This window comes from Ostrinia furnacalis, unplaced genomic scaffold, assembly GCF_004193835.3.
Source record: "Ostrinia furnacalis isolate ACB-3 unplaced genomic scaffold, ASM419383v2 OfSCF5186, whole genome shotgun sequence".
NCBI classification, from domain to species: Eukaryota; Metazoa; Arthropoda; class Insecta; order Lepidoptera; family Crambidae; genus Ostrinia; species Ostrinia furnacalis.
Window position 1 is genome coordinate 449,723 of NW_021135425.1, and position 17,834 is coordinate 467,556.

The following is a 17,834-nucleotide window of genomic DNA, read 5'->3' on the forward strand; positions in this document are numbered from 1 at the left end:
GCGCCCGCCGCCGCGCCGCCGCCGCATCCGTCGCACCCCGCGCTCGCGGCCTCGCCCGCGACCAAGCCCGAGCCGGACGACTCGCGGCAGGACTCGCAACCACCGGCGAAGAAACAAAAAACAGAAACTAAGGTATTTGCTTGCTTCCTTGACTATAACCGCTTACATACATCTCAAGACAAAAGTAGGATTCTCTAGAAACCTAACATCCATCCACATGAGATCTAACCGTACCTCGTGAACGACGTAATGAGTCTCCAGTACGAGCTTCTCACGATGTCTGTGTGCGGTTTAATATTCTCACGATTTAGCTTGACATGTGAACGCAAACTTTACTAACTTGAGCTCGACAAGTTCGCTGCTAAAATGCCATCACTGACGTTTATGATAATCACTATTAATCACATGCATAATCCTACTTAAACGGAAGATGCCAATATCATTATTTTTCTTAAACTTCATGTCGTAAAAGTAGTAGTGTACCTAGTTGTGCAAATAGATACCTATCTATTGAAATGTAACATAAAATTTATGAGATAGCAATAACTTTCGTCGGAAACGCTTCAAAAGACGCGCCGCAAGACGTCTATACATCTGCGAGACTTATCGCGTCAATCAGCGTTGATAACGATAATCGCCGGTGAATTGTGCTATTGCTCTTATCGCTGTAGCCGATTGTTTCGGAGTGTATTTAATTGTCCGGGCTTAGGGCTGTTTGCGAGCTTGATTGAGTGCAAACGTTCGTGGGGAGTAATCCGCGCTGTCGCCCGCCGCATCGGTTCATTAAATCACCCTACCGCCTCCTGACCCCCTCCGCTCGCTGCACTCCACAAATTAATACGATTGTGGCCTCTGCGGCAAATAAGGCTTTGTATCTCCCATCCGCTCGGAATTGCAGATGCTCGAACAACCGTAATGGGAAATCGCCGGTGCTAACACCTCCTTTATGAGTTGGCGGTAGTCAGTAGTCACCTACATTCCGCGTGATACTTCGCTGTCAACAAGCTTCTAATGACTGCAGTTCCGTGACTGGCTTGTGTACTGACTAAGAGCCTAATTGGTAGACATATCTCTCTTCGTATCTGTTTTTTAGACAGTACACAGCTGTGTGTTTATCGGTAAATTTTTGTTAAGTAAATAGTGTCGAACTATTTACGTTCAAATTCTTCTCTAAATCACTTTCATCTATAACCTTCTTTACTTTAATATCTTTATTCTATTCAATATCTTTGGCAGTATCATCAATTCTTGATAGTTCGGTATCTCCAGGAATATGCCTAATACCACAGGTGGTTATTGTTCTGTTATTACCTAGTAGTTCAACACTAGACCACCTGGCACATCTATGTGTATGAAAAGATCAATAAGTACATGCACCTGGCCAATGTCTTTCACAACATGCTGCGCATCATCAATCAAGCGACGTGACTCAAACTTATTACCAAAGGCTCATGCAAATTGCCTCCAGTGTTTATGAACTTATCACGTTTAACCACATCAAATTATCCTAGTTTGTACGTCGCTCGCGCAACAGCTGCTTTGGCAATATTAGATATTGCGACCACAATATTTTATGGGCCAAGTCAAATTACTGTACTGCGTGAAGGTATATTTTATCGCGTACGAGATGGGGACCCTCCCTTTGCTTTTCTTAGTATTATTCGCCGAGGGGAGGCCGACGCGTCGCAGACTCCGAAATTCCTTTCATTAATCACTGTCAAGGGCTCTAAAAATTTCTAAAGTGCTTGTGGAATCAATTTAGATTCGCTCCCTAACTGGAAAAGTTTTGGAGCGTGATAATTAAAGACGAGATATCAATTTAAGTCCTTTACTCCGTTGTACTTTTCGCTTTGAGTTGCGTATCCACAGTCTGTTATAATAGCTGCCGATATAAATTTCGCGAGCGCCCGAGTGTTCCCTGTTATTCGAGTTGCACAATATCTATAACCCGTAGGTATTGTCTGCACTCCATACTTAAACTGTCTCAATACCCTATTATGAATGAAGTTTGGAACGAGGGGTGCCTCCCTTGGCGATAAAATGTATTCTATTCTCACTCCAAATAATATGACTATTTGGATGCGTAAACGGATCTTTTGGCCAAAAGTACACATTATTCGCTTTGGTAACGTCCTTTGTGCGGGGCTTATGAGCGAAATTGTAAAAGTAAAATAAATTCATGCTCAGAAGATTTACTAGGGTTGCTGTAGACAGGATACCTACTACGGATCTCTCATCCGAGTTCCTGCATAAATTGTTACTCCACCATGTTTTGCCTTGTTTAAGAAATAACAAAATAAACTAAATATATAAAAGGAGAAACTGACTGACTGACTGACAGATCAACGCACAGCCTAAACGGCTAAACGTAGGCACTTGAAATTTGGAAGGGACGTAGCTTAGGTACCGTAGAGGTGCACTAAGAAAGGAATTCCCGAAATTCCCACGGGAACGGGAATTAGCGGGAAAAACGGGATTCACGCGTACGAAGTCGCGGGCGGCCGCTAGTTACTACATAATCGCTCATATCTTTTTGAATAAAAATCACTTGTTTCGAGTGATTAATTATGCAGTATGGCCAATAAATGTCTAGATCTTATTCACGTCTTATTAACAATTCATTAAACGTACACATACAATTAACTCTTTTAAAAAAAGTTAATAATGGTTTAATGTGAGAAATTAATAAGATTTCTATCGGAGTGATCGGGGGAGCATGATCTTTAACATGTTACACGTCGCCGCGAATGAGGTTAATAGCACCGCTCCGGCCGATTATACTGATCGCTCTGAATACATTTACATGTTGATTGCCGGCTGATCAGAGCCGCTAAACTAACTGCTAACTGGCAGCCAGCCTCGCCGCTTACATTAAATAAATACGTCGGCGGGCGCGCCAATCCCGAAGACAATCTGTCTTGTAACGCAAATTGTTTTCTGCCGGGTTCGTGGCTCCATGGAAGCGGACTGGCAATTAGTGTCGTCACTCATCGCACTTAAAACTGAAATACTGAACAACGAAAAGAAAGCTGTTATTTTACGCTTCGCTGTAATAAAATTAATCACACTACGGACGATATATTTATATCCATTGCAGTGTTCCGTACCGATAGAGAAATACCGAGCGGAACATGCAAAATCAACGCTAACACGAATGATAAATTCTGATGAATTTTTCGCTTCAACGGCTTTATTTATACAGCGAAACGGACGTATCGCGTTACCTGCCGCGGGCGTATTATCATTTATTTCACAAAAACGTTATTGCGAAGCGCTGCCCTCACGGTCAGACCGGGAATTAAAATTTTAATAACGAATATTCGATGTATGTAATTGATTGATGCGATAAAATAAATCGCCTCTCGGGCTATGGCCCTCGTAGGGCCGCGGAACGAATCTCAATAATTGCGACGAGTCCACGATAATTATTTTAGCTCGTCGAAGCGCTGTCGGATACTATTCTCGAATGATTAAAGAAAAAAAGTAAATAACGACTATAATAGGCATGCCTTCAGTTCAGTGAGACATGAAAAAATTTTAACTCGCAGAGAAAAGAGGTAAAAAAGTATTTGTCGTGTTGTCAGTCATGTTTTGTCATTAGTGTCCAATGTCGAGCGAGTCCCACAAAGCGGCAATTAAGAAAAAGTGAGTAACGTAACAAGATACAATATCGGATAACAGTTTGAACGTTCATTACGTTGAGCAAGACGGCAGAAGGCGCGAGGAGGCAGTCGCCAGCTGCCAGCGACTACTGTGTAATTATTATTGGCGTAATTAGGATGTGAGGCCGGGCAAAGCCCGCGGCGCCGACGGCAGCCTCACTCTAACAAATGCCATTATTATTTCCGCTTCGCATTATACTCCGCCGCGGTTTGTTACGCTCTCGTTTATTATGTCATGAACAATTGAAATGATAATAAATATTCACTCCTGCAAAGCAAATTGATTCGTTGTTAATTACGTCGATGTGCGAGCTATCACGAACTCCCAGTTCACGCTGTTTGTGTACACTGTACGAGTACAGTTACTCGAACGGTTTGCAAGTCAAGCCACCGAATATTATTTCGCTCGGGCTCGGGTATACGACAGGCGCTCCGCTATTTAAGACGCGCGGGATCGTCTATTATTACTTCAATTAACACTAAACTCAATCTGTCGTCGCTCGAATAACAAATTCATTGTGTTCGCTCACAAAATTCCTCCGTCTTAGTTGTCATAAACCCATTTAAGTTAGTTATAGGTCCGGGTTCGGATCGGTCGAGCTACCAGTCGGGGCTGGCGTTGGGCGCCCGACTGGGTCGGGGGTCGAGTCGGGCAAGCAGTAATCCGCAGCTGCCGTATACCTGCCCCGTCTCTTTGTTCGAGTGGAAAGTTTCGCCTGGAGCGCAACGTGCTACAGATTTGTCGTACTAAACGCATTCCATGCCCCTGTTGGCTGTTATTCCACATTTATTTGCACCATCCACAGCGAACGTACGAACGTCGAAATCTGAATTAATAACGTTATCAATATCGTCCCTATCATCAAAGTTACATTCGACTCTCCGTGTTCTGGTTACGGTTTGTTATCGGGATCAAAATAAAATAAGAAACGAAAATAATTCAAAAGAGATTACACAAAATAATTCTGGGATCGCAGGCGAGTTGCTCGACTGGTCCGTCGACTTTAAAACCTTCAGAGCCGAATATAGGGGAGCCGAGGATCAAAAGCTGATTTTTTGTTACATTTTTTTATAAGCCGCTATTTTGCCCTCTTTTGTGCTCGTGTTGTTTACTAATGGGTTCTGTTGGGTTCGACTTAAGATAATAACTCTGGTTTTTCTCGCCATGTGTCGTGGAGCGAGTTTCTGCGGCGGAAATGCGAGAATGCTGTAGGGTGGGATTAAAATATATTTGTTGATCTTTCGGCTTAATCTGTAGCCGGGTGAGTGCGGCTCGCATGCCGCCTGTTTTGTTTTATTTCACTTTAAAGCTGAGCGATTACGGCTTTTTTAATTCACTTTCGTTCTGTTTCGATGACGGGTTTGTTTTGTAAATTGCTTCCTCTTTTTTCATTCAATGCTCTCGTTGTGCAGCTACGTTTTTACTGTTGCCTTTCAAAGCTTCGGTGTCGTTTCTTTATTCTTTCTCTGCAATTTTAAAACCGCTTCTTGCTTTTGTTTCATATTCAGTTCGTAAAAATGGAATTCTGTTTTCCTTNTGTGCCTACCATGAGTTTACGTTAGGTGTGCTCGTTAGCGACTGCGTATAAAAATGACATTAATTGTATGACATATTGTGCAGCGCCCCTAGCGGCTACTTTCAAGAAATAAAATCTTCATAGAGATTTTTGACGTACTCGCTAGCGAGCACACCTAACGTAAACTCATGGTAGGTACACTGTTTTCCTTTTCCGCGATCTACGAATCTTTCTCGATAAAGTGTGTATCATTGGGAATAATAGCCGAGACTAATCTTGGTCTTGTATTTCATCCATCAATTACAATACGTGCCATTTAATTACGGATGTGAATGGGCCCTCCCCCTAATTCATCAATCCACGGCAATATCCAGCAGTAATCGTTATCGCCGCTTAATCAATCACCGCTCTCGTTTAATGCCCCAATATCCTGCGGTACCAACTAACAATTACATGTGAGGGCCCGTATCACCGTATCACCGCCGGCCAGCGGTGCCAATAACATAAATTGTCACGGGGTCGCCCCCGNTAAATATAAACACACACACAATATTTAAGTTTTTAAAACATTCACATCCAAATATGGATGTTAAGTTTTGATTCATAACTTCTGATCGGGACCGTTCGGGATCGAGGTAAAATATCACATAGCTTTGTTAAGGACTCGGTAACAATACCTGAAAGTTTCAGCCTGACCGAGCAAGACCGGAAAAAGTTATAAGGTAATTAGTTTTCATTTTCATACATTTGAAACACAAAATGACACATTACGTGGTGTACAAGACGAGACGAGGCCCGTGAATACTATTTAATTTAATGTTATAATGTATTCAAAACACCTGCATACTTTAAAGTGCTAAAAACTAAATTTTTTTAAAAAAAAATCCTATGAAAGGGGAGGTCGATTTCTGGCCCACCGTGCGCCGTTTAGAACATGATTGGGATTGAAGGCAGCATTCCTCGGCGTTTTGATCGATCTCACCCATTCTTCGTTGCTCATTTCCTTGTACAAATTTTCGCGTCGCTGACAAATGACGCGCGGCGCTTTCTTCGCTCGCATTGTTGATTTTTATTCAAACGTTTTTCACAATACGATCTCATTTGGGATTATTAAGGCCACTGACGAGCACTTCAAAGCGTTTAGCGAGCCAAGACTTCAGTATTTATCCAAACATGTTGACATCACAGGCTGTCGGCTCGGCGTAATATTATTAAGCCGAAGATAATGTAATTTGCCGTCGCGAAATGTTTATTAAATCTCACGTCAAAGCTTTTACGCTTACGATTTTGCCGAGCTCATAATTACGACATAGTTGAACTAATTAGCGAATTCCGGGCGCAGAGCAGCCATCGGTCTGAGGTAATTACAAATCCGACCCACGTCGCTTATCCTACCAAGTTATAATTGAATGCTCGGTGGCCCAGAAGCCGAGCCCGGTTGTATCGCGTTATTAGGTGCGCATACGTAATTTGTTTGTTAAAGACGGCACGCAGTTATACCCGCTGTGAATAATTTAAATTCATCCCCTCGATGGGACGCGGGGTGGCGGGCCGGGATCGATTCCGTTGTATCAGTGTGCGTGTTAGTGCTGTGCGACCACTTTCGGGTGATCCCGGGGCCCGGTCCCGCGGCGCGTTAGCGCGGGATCCTCGCTCGTCGTGGCGCGCCGCAAAGCCCGGCTATCAACTTGACACGCCCGGCTTTACGTTCTTACTACACTCATATAAAAACTTTTCGTGCCGTAAAACATCATCCCTTAAAACGGACGTAATAAAACTTTCCTGAGCTCATACATTATTCATCGCGCCTAATGGTCATTCTGTTCTAATTCAATTATTGTATTCAAACCATGCACGAGGGTAGGTGTCGAAAAACTTACCTCCATTATTGGTGTAGATAAGTTCGGTTAGCGAACCCTCTTGGGTTTATTCGACAACTAATATTGTGCTCCACGAGGCGTGAATAAATATTTGATCGTATCAATTTGCGTTTTCGATTCGTGTCAATCGATTCGCTGTTGATACAGTTGCGACAACGTGGGCGTATAAACAAACCACGTAAAGATTTTAAATAAGAGTTTATAAATGTACCCGAGCCGTAGCTAATTCTGAATGTTTGTTTCCATAATATTTTGATGCCGCCCACCCACGCGCCCGTACACGTCTATTTCTAAATCATATAGTATCAAAGAAAGCCGAGCTAGAAACTGTTTCTATTTGCATCGCCCGAGCATTGAGGCACAGCCAAAAACACGATGTATTTTGTTGAAACCGAATGTTGAGCCAACGCTAATATGTCCATTGGAATTTTTGAGCGATTGAAATCTTTAGACGGATTAGTAACGCGATGTGCTGCCAGCAGTTGTCTATCAATGCCGCGCACAACGCGTGTCTAAATGTTATCAACGTAAGGACAAATAGAACATTGTGATTGAAAACGATAGAATAACGTCCATAAGGCGTAAACGCCAACCACTATCTACCAAAGACACTCCTATTCTTGTAGTTGTAGAGAGCATTGTCGATTGTAGTGTCATCTCATTCATGTTATGTAACGATGTTGTAATGGATACAAGGGCGAAGAGTCAAATGTTACAGTTAATGGTCTTCTACATTGCTACATAGGACCCTGTTATCTGTGTTTGTTCAATGTTCTGGTGGTTTGTTAATGGATTTAATTGCAACTTTATCAACTCAATTATTATTGTAACTGCTATTATAAATACTAGTTTTATCATGACCTTATAAGTTCTAGTAAGTCATACAAGTCATTCTAACTATGCCCATTGATTGTTGTTTCCAAGTTTGCTCTACAATCTTGTAGAGCATTAATTTCAAATGCGCCACATGAGTTGATTAGTGGCAATGACGTATTATTCTGTATTATTATAAAAATAATTCCTACAGAGCTTGAATCAATTGCGTAGGAAACGCATCCGGCAGACGTCGTAAAGACCTCGTGGCTCACTTCCTCATATAAAACACTACATCAGCGCTATTAGAGGACGATGAGCCAGAACACCGCTACATTTATTTTTATCAACTGCACCGCGAATGTGACGGCTTATCTGATAAATGCGTGAAACAAAACAGCACTCCGCATGTCTGAGCAAATTGGCTTAATTGCTTATTTATGTACCCCCAGTCCCGTTTTATGCGCACAATTAAAAAAGCAGATGTAAACAGCCCAAGTTCTAAGAAAATAGACTGGCTTTCTTTTATTTGTGCAACGTCAAGCCATCATTTTATATGATTCGTGCCGGAACGCCACACTCGCGCATCACTTATAATTTATAATTCATTGTGACTCGGCTTGGCAATTCCTTTACGTCGCATTTATTGGCCGTCTCTCGAATGGTGCGCGACATTATGTGCAAATTGATGTTCCGAGTTTCTAGTGCGATAGCCGCGTTTTATATGGCATGACTTATTTATGGCGTTTCCCCGCGGAAAGCGTATTGACACAGAAGTGCCGGCTGCGCTGCGCTCGCCCAAATGACACGGAATTCGAGAGCAATTTCCCGGCAGCACAGACGCGACAACTGAATAAAGTTTTGTGCCGCGTTAATTGCCAGGCGAACGGCAGGCACGTCTTAATGAGACGGCTTCTTTAATGAAAATACCGCAGCTACATGCCCCATTGCGGGGCCAGTTCTCATGCGACGGTATAACGCCGTAATAATTACATAGATTGGCGGATAGATAATTGAAATCGCGTGAATAATAGCCGAGATGCGGCAACTGCTCTGGGGCACGTCACATCGCGTGAGCGTGCGATGATTAAGCACACAAAAAATGAATAAGATATCGAAACATATGGTTCTCGGAACGGGCCCGGGCGGCGGAGCGTGAACCGCGGCCGGTTTGCAATACGCGCGGGCATTTGTTTATTGGGCCAGCACAATATCCGCTGTTTCGGCCGATTGTTTAGTTTTACAACTTGTTGGTTATTTAGTCGAATGAAGAGATAGGCGTGGCAGCTTTTGAATAGAAGAATCAATCGCTGAGAAGAATTTTAACGACATTATTATGATTGTATATGAAATAGGTTTCTGTGAATCAGGTTCGTGTAATTATTCTTATTCAATTTTATATTCTGTATTGGGACACTGTAGTAAAGTTTAACTGTAACACAGTTTTCTATTTATTTAAAAAATGACACATGAAAATCGAGTATTATTTAATCCAATTTTGGGCGTGACAAACTGACAGGCAGGCGCACCCGCGCCCATGTTTATCTTTCCATTTGTGCAAACAGTTTGCGGTAAATGAAAAGTACGTTCCCACTTTTGCACCTAAAACGTGTATTTTTAGAAATGCACTGAGAATATTTTAAAATAAACATTTAATAATAAACTAAAGATCGTATTTTGAACTAAGATAGCATGAGAATACACTATTAGCCGTACAATCCACGAATAATGACTCGGAAAACCACTCCCGCACTCAACAATAAATATGCGGTGTGCTAACAATACTTACGTTCTATAATAACAGTCATAAAGTATGGCGATACAACTCAAAGGCTCCGATTATTATATTACACCCAAGAAACACCTATAATTTGAACCAGCTGCACTTTTATTTCTAAGAAACTCGCTGTACTAAAAACGTGGTAATAAAGGCTTATGAATTAATTCCTTAAACTACGGCAATAACTGTCATTCTCGTTTATCACACTCCGATGATGAAATATTAATATTAACGTTATATTTAGCGCCTTACGAACAAAAACTATATTTTATTCCACGTCTTTATTGACGCATTTTCGGCGTTATTAACGAACATGCCCGAGTTTTAATTATAACCTTGTTTATTTTGAGTTTCTCGGCGTAATCTCCTGCGCTAAATGAGCGTCGTTAAATCTTGTAAAGTTATCAGCACAAACTTTGTTTTTTATCTCAGCCAAAAAGATTTATTTCACAAAGTGTTCTTTGGAACATAATGAAACGAGTTTTTCGTGTACATTTACTTCGAATCCTTTGTCAATCTATCTATTCGGTAAAGTTACGCCAAAAGTCTCGTAGAGAAGATATAATGTATATTCCTCGCTTTGATATCAAACAATTCCGAATGGCAGACACAAAACGAATTTCTCCCTCACGCAAGCGTTTATTTTATTCTGTTTCATAGGAACACGTTCTCTGGCTTTCAGCTCCTTATAAAGGCAGCCGTTTATTCCCCGGGCTCCATCCATCGCAGCCGTTTTCGGTACGAAACCGGTTTCCGCAGCTAATTTATAAATTAAACACTTAATTACATCTCGTTGGTCATTTACGCCCGCGGCGACCGCGATAAAAACTAATAGGGCCAGTTGTATCGATAATCATACATAATTTATTTCAAATTACTGTTTAAGACAGCCACCATGCTTCGTAGATTTTCGGTCTCACGCGTTCGGTAGAGTTATGTCTATATTCGCTTTAAACTCGTGCCTGTGAAGTTGAATTAGTCGATCGTCGACGAAAATTGCGTGTAATGGAATGTTTCGATACTTCAATCGGAGAGTTATCACGTTTCAAAGGCTCCGTGCTCGGCTTTTTGCCGTTTTATTTGGCGTAGTGTTGTTTGCAGTCGGCCGATGCTGGCCAGGCATTCGAACAATGTAGGCGTCCGGCTAGTGTCGTTATATCGTAAATCAGCGTTGACGCGCCAGTAATTGGCCCGCTCGCCCGCTCTATCGATACCAGCATGTTAAATCGATTCAGAACACTCACAATAAATCGATGGACGGTAGAAAATGGTATTAGATGTGTAGTTTTGATTCTCGCTGGTCATTTTTTGTAATCGCTAATAACCCGTGAATCATAACGAATGGAAACTAAACGTGGACGTCGTTACCGAGTATAGAATTGAGTCAAGCGACTTTTCGTGATTAGTTCTTTTTCGAAAGCGTTTGGATAGTTTCAATAACTATCGGTAAATGATTAATCGATAATTTCAATCGCACGCGGCATTGTCGATGCGGGCGCCCGCGCTTCGTTTCGACACAGCTGCACTCCACAGTAATTTTATTGATTGGTTGAATAAATTTTATCTCATGACTAGGCAAGTGTTCATTTAAGTCTTTTGACGTTATGACAGGATTTATGTTCGAAACACATAATTGGCGTATTAATTAAANCTAAACTAAGCCAAAATTATAAAATTATGTTGTATCATTATTTTGCCATTTTTATCGTTTTTACCAGGTATATGAACTATTCTGAGGTAATTTAAAAGATTTTGTGTACAAAAATTAGTTTTTGATCCAAATAATATTTTCGTTATGTTAATTGATTTAATAATTGTTTCTTTAACTTAATTCAAATTACTTAAGACTTAAATACAATCATAATATATCCGCGTACAAAATAATAAATGATTATTGGAAAATAAGTGCTTTATTTATTTACTAGACCCTATAGGTCTTTTCGTTTACGCGCGACCGCTGCCGTTACAAAAGACCGCGCGCCCGCTTGAAGGTTAAAGAAGGCTATAAAAATAAAGTTGGACATAAAGACTTGGTGTAAAGCAAAAAGTTCATTTACGACTTCCTCGCTCGAAAACCGTAATTTTGCGCCACATAAAGAAGGCCTTAAGTACAATATAACAGTAAAAAAAGAGCAGTGACAACATAATTGATACCGTAGGGCGCCGAGTCGACGAGGCCGCAGCGCCATCTGTCTCACGTCCCACTCGTAAAACGTACGTGGCTAATGCACGTAACCCGACGTAAACCGAACCTAACTACCGGCTAACGCAACACATAAATCCTCCGATTCGAAAGCGACAGCTAATATTCTCGAATATTTACTGTGAACCGGCGCGCAGCCACTTTAATCCCCGCTATTCCGGTAATCCTCTTAACGCAGTTTTATTAAGTCGTTCTGGGAGCGGTCTTTGGGATATTATTAAAATTTCGCTCGTCGCCACTCAACAGGGGGTCTGGGAAGGTTGTGACTAGCAAAAGGAGTGCGCAAGTGATGGCCCATTTGTCGAAGCGAAGCAGTCGCCTTATTTCTGCAATTCTCGGATCCGACAATGGGTTGCGCAATATCCTGCCACGCGGACGACACGGAACTCCAGCCAGCTATCGCGCGCTCTTTGATCTCTGCCACAAACACTTTTAAACCGCAACGCTTCTGAAGTTTACTGAACCATAAAACAAGCTCACGCATTCCTGCTCGCTAAAATAATATTTTATTCAAAAGTCTATTTGCGGGCAGGTTTTATTGATAAATTAATATTATCTTGATCGCTCGAAATAAATTGATAACGCGAAATCTTGTTTCGCTAGATATGCCCAGATAAGGTCGAGTCCTAAGTAATTTACTCGTCTAGTACAAAATGCGGCGTCCACTAACAGATATTTTTATCTTTTGCAGGTAAGATAAAACTGGCCGGGCAGGTGAGAGTTTTGTTCTCTTTGCGGTCTTCAATGGACATGTGTGAACTTTATTATTACTGGTTTTTATTATGGCGGAGTGCGGACAAACAAGTCTATGGAGAGGATGAGACAGGATCATCTTGTCACCCGCCGGGTGTGGCTTAATGACATCGATGTTGTTGATAGCAAAGACTTCTATGTACTGCTAGACATGGTGTTCTGGAATGAGATATTGCTCATCAAGTTTATAACACTTATCAACTACTAATTTATTCGATCGCTAGCAAATGAGAGGAGCAGATGTGGTCTGCGAAAGTTATAAAGTCGACACTATCGTTTAACGAGACTACAGAGGTTGTCAAATGTTGTCATTATTTAATTAAAAGCTTCAAATAGTTTATCTTGTAGTATTTTGGAAGACATGGCGGTTTTTGCGGCGAAGCGCTGTTTGGGTATCGTTTATCATATCTCAGAGCAAACACACAACGGTTCCGCAGCAGTAAATTCGTCATAAAGCTTATAAGAGCTGTAAAAACGTTATCGCGTCATTGTTTGCGAAGTCGCCGATGCGTGTGAACCTCACGACAGTCGCTGACGGCCCGAGCTCGAGTCTATTCAGTCGCATTACCCCACATTAAGCTCAGTGTTGCCAGCATTTTATGTGCTTTTGGTTTATTTTAATTTCTTTTTTTTTGTTCGAAATATTCTTCTTGAAAATGAGGTATTTTCATCATATCGTGTAGCTTAATCTGTTTTTCTCGGTATATTCCTGATTAAATGCAACAAAAACGAAACTTATTAGGAGTATGTAACATAATATTTCTTTTCACGTTTTCTTTTGATTTCTATGTTACAGTTACTTTCTTGCTCTTTTTCTTATTGTGTAAGTTACTCAAATGTATGTTGGCAGTTTTAATAGCATTATTGCAGTTACCCGAGTTGGCAACACTGCAACACTGTTAAGGTTGACGATCAGCATTAACTCTCATAACAATAACACTCCGCCGAGGCGAATTGCTATTTATCGCTGCTATTTTAAAACGACATTAAATAACCGTGTACACGACCCGTCTTATCTTAGTTTTATTGTCTCTTTGACCTATTCTTTAATAGACGATGCGGAGTGTGTTAAAGTTAATAATAGATATGATCGGTGAAGTAGCCCGAGGTTAATCTCGAATCGGAGATTTCATCGCCACAATACGAATGCGAGGCGATAAACCGTTGATGGTTGATTGATTCATTTTAGTGTAGATAAAGTTGAGGCGACAGGGTTTACTGCGCGGGTTTTATTGTCTCGACGAGGGTATAAAGAGGTCGCAGCCGACGCGCCGACGTGTACCGCCTGTAATGGCTTTGGCAATATTTATCGTTCTAATTTTAAATTTAGCGGTGTAATGTTGTTTTTCGTCATTTTCTTTTTTATTTTCGCACCGTTTTATTTTTTTATTTGCGGCCTAAACGTTCTTAGAAGTTATGTGGCTTCTTTTGTTTTGTACTTGTGATTGTGACACATCTAAATCGTACAGACGACAGCGCGTCAAGCAAAACACTTCGAGATCTTACGTAGGTTGTAATATGAGCTACTTTCCAACGAAAATGTATAGCGATGTGCTTTCGACTGTACATTTGGCGAATGTTTTTTCCTGAACACGTAAGTGATTCAACCAACACGAACCAATAAAAACGAGCGCCTAAATGCCGGAAAAGGCGTAATGCGACGCTGCATCGCTGAAAAAGGTTTTGACTGCCAAATAACACTGCGGCAACCACAATTTAAGTCATAGACGGTAAAACAGCGGACACTGTGGTCGGAAATTCCGATGCAATGGCTAAAATAAAATCTTTTACGGTGGACTCGCAGTCATTTGCATCCCAGCGACCAGGAAATTGCCTAGACTTAGCTTGAAGCTCTACGCTCTGATTACAATCAGAACTATGGAATATTCGACTCTATTTGTAGAGAAAAAAATTTACTCGCTTGAGAGTTACTGGAAATGATAAAATCGAGTAATTTCATTATGCAGTCAGTTTGGTGATAAATGGAGTCATATTTCTGTCAGATCTTTCACATTCAAAGTTAAGCTATCCCAACTAATATTATAAATGCGAAAGTAACTCTGTCTGTCTGTCTGTCTGTCTGTCTGTTACGCTTTCCCGCTTAAACCTCGCAACCGATTTTGATGAAATTTGGCATAGAGATAGTTTGAGTCCCGGGAAAGAACATAGGATAGTTTTTATCCCGGTTTTTGAAACAGGGACGCGCGTGATAAAGTTTTTCTGTGACAGACAAAAATCCACGCGGGCGAAGCCGCGGGCGGAAAGCTAGTAATTCTATAAATGTAGAGCTTGATTGTCTTTGAATTTCACATTTTTTATTTTTTTCAGACACATCACATTAGACTATACAATTTTGTTACAAAATAGCTCTTATTTAAAACCGTTTATGCTGTCATCTCTACATCTTTAAAGGACTAACAAACAGTTACATTTAATTGACTCATTAATAAACCGACAACATTTCTCTCGGCGACATAAACCGTCAATAATAACAATCAAACTGGAATACCAGCATCGTACATAAACCTGTCAAATGAAAGCACACAAAAGCAATTAGTGGAGGCATTCGTCTGGTTGATTTGATCCGAGATAGTGCATCTGTCTGGCAGCCATCTCGCGCGTGATAGGAATGGAGTCAGTGTTGCCAGTGACTAATTTTTTATTCCCGTATTTGGTGGGGAAAATTATAAAATGGTGCCGTGCTTATAAGGAAAAGCTATCATCGGCTGTCGTAGCGTGCTTTAGGTACGAGTAGGTATACGAATCAAATTGGGGATCCAACTAACGAAAAGTAATACTAATACTAAAAATGTGGATTCTTTTGTCAGAGATTGGTACATAGCCATACGTATTTGTACTTTACCTACCAAAAGAAGATTTTTCAAAATTGGCGTAGATTTTTCTACGGTAATAGATTTGCTGCTGCGGCCGTAAGCTAATCCTTTCAATTATGTTAAAGGACAATGTTCATTTCTGGCCTAGCGTGGACAAGCTGCTAATGAAAATATGAATTTGCAATACACGGGAATTGCTGTAGCAATGGCAACACTGAACGGACAGCAACACGAACGTTATCTCTGTGTTTTATGCTCCCCTGGTGTTCAATCGCTCAAGACAATACCACAAAAAAGCGTATCATTATCTAAAAGATGTTGTACTACAATGTACGTACGAGTAATTTATGTTCTTAAATGTAAGTATTTAATCGTGTAATTGGGAACATTTTATGTAATTAGTATTTAATAAATTATTGTATTTACAGACTGAGTTGTAGATAGTTTCTAAACATCGTTTCAACATTGGAAAACTCCTACATGATGGAATTTAATAAGACCATTCATGTACCCATCTATGTAAGCAGCAGTAATTTTTTACGTACTCGGAAATCACAACCATTGATTCTATTTTAATACGAAGTCGGTTAAAAACTGTCAAATCATTAAAAAAGTATAATTCAATTAAACTTTTTACACCAAGCGTTGAAGCCAAAGGTAAATGTACCCTACATTTTGAAGCAACCTAAAAGTAAAAATAACATTTACTCACACACATTTATTACTACAGTGCCGACTCTGGGTATTTTCCTCAAAAGCTAAGTATAATGTTAAAGTATTTAACCAATTACAGCGCAATGGCTTCGCGTTATTGCTTTTCAACAAATAACTGTGTTTTAATTACCTTGCGGTAGGTAATATTACAAATGAAACTGTAATAATTACATGGCTGTTGGTTGTGACAACGTTTACTGTAAGCAAAAAATGTGTTACAAACCATTAATGATCTATTCAAAGCTATAAATATACCTACGTTTAATTAATACATTTCTTAAGGGTCGACCTTTGAATAGGCATCAAATGAACAAGTTATTTATAAAAGTCATGATCACTGCCATTACGATTTACGATTAGAATAGAAATAGAATATTTCCATTCATAAAGTTGATTGCCTTTATTACATTAGAATACATTAAGTATTGATGATGGCTTAACTGTTTTGGAAGAGTAGCTTAATGTAACGTACAAATTGTAGCCTCGTTTCAGGAATGTTGGATCTTCTTAGAAATCCAAAGCTAATTTTAGCGCTATCGTTATTTAAAAAAAAAAAAATTACTCATTATTGAAACATTGGATTTCTGCCACTAGAAAACATAGTCACACACCGTTACAAAAGGGAAAAATAAGTCAGAAATTGGGTTGAAGGAATCGGACGAAAAGAAATTATCAAAATCTCATCACGCTTAACGCTTGATAATCTTTTCGGTCATATTGATACTATCACAATACAGGTTGATTTAATACTGATAAAAAAATCGTTATCGGTATTTCGATAATAACGCTATCGGTTTTTCGATAGAGTACCGTTGCAAACTTGCAGCCCTATATCTTCTTGAATAGTGATGTTTTACGAGCGCGTACGCTTTAAACAACAATGTTCCTGTTGCAACCGCGCTTGTAGCCGCTTTTAAAATTTTAATACAGTAATTTGCGGGCCGCGAGCACCGCTCCGTTCGTGACGGCCATTGCAACAGACGCTTCGTGAGTGATGTAATTCACTTCACTATTCCCTCTGTATTTGTTCTCTATTACTTTTTATCCGACGCAAAAGGGTGTTATTTGACGTGTGTATCTTGTGTCTGTCTCCGGAATCACAATTTTGATCCAGTGTTTTTGTTTGAAAGATGACTGGATCTGTTCTATTATGTATTCTTAGATAGTTTCACTATCATAATATAATTTTCAAAAAACCATAGGTAACTTACATTTTCCCAAAATAACCCAAAGACGTATAAAAAATGTACTTTACATTTGTAGCCCTTTATGTTAGCGACAAATAATTCATATGTATCAATTTAGTAATATTTCTTTCCAAGCTTCATCATATATCGCAAGTCAACCGCAAAATTATGCAGAAAAATTGACGCATAAACCTAACTTAGCAGTTTGTAGAGTCATATTTGCCTACCGTACTCACTTTATTATCCCCGTGTTTGTGCTCTATTACTTTTGGCTGGTTATTACCGTGAGTGCATACTGCGAGTGGCGTGTTTTAATTATTTAATGAATGTAACGGCGCGCCGGCCGACACATGGCCGCTCGCCCGCGGCTTCCGTCCTCTAAATGTGCCTCTAATTACACAGCCCTACTTTTAACTAATAACTCCACGGTGGGAACAAATCGCTCACTCTAATTTTAGTTGCATACGTTATGCAATCGCCCCACTAATACG

The 17,834-nt window shown here is 40.3% G+C and overlaps 1 protein-coding gene across 1 annotated transcript in view; it reads left to right on the plus strand.

The window, feature by feature from the left end:
- The window catches only part of LOC114360840 (zinc finger protein 608), an 88,284-nt gene that overhangs the window by 20,029 nt on the left and 50,421 nt on the right, over positions 1-17,834 (plus strand). Inside the window, 1 exon segment of the mRNA XM_028315661.1 lies at positions 1-132. This exon segment is cut by the window's left edge and continues 46 nt beyond it. Coding sequence (XP_028171462.1) covers positions 1-132 — 132 coding nt within the window.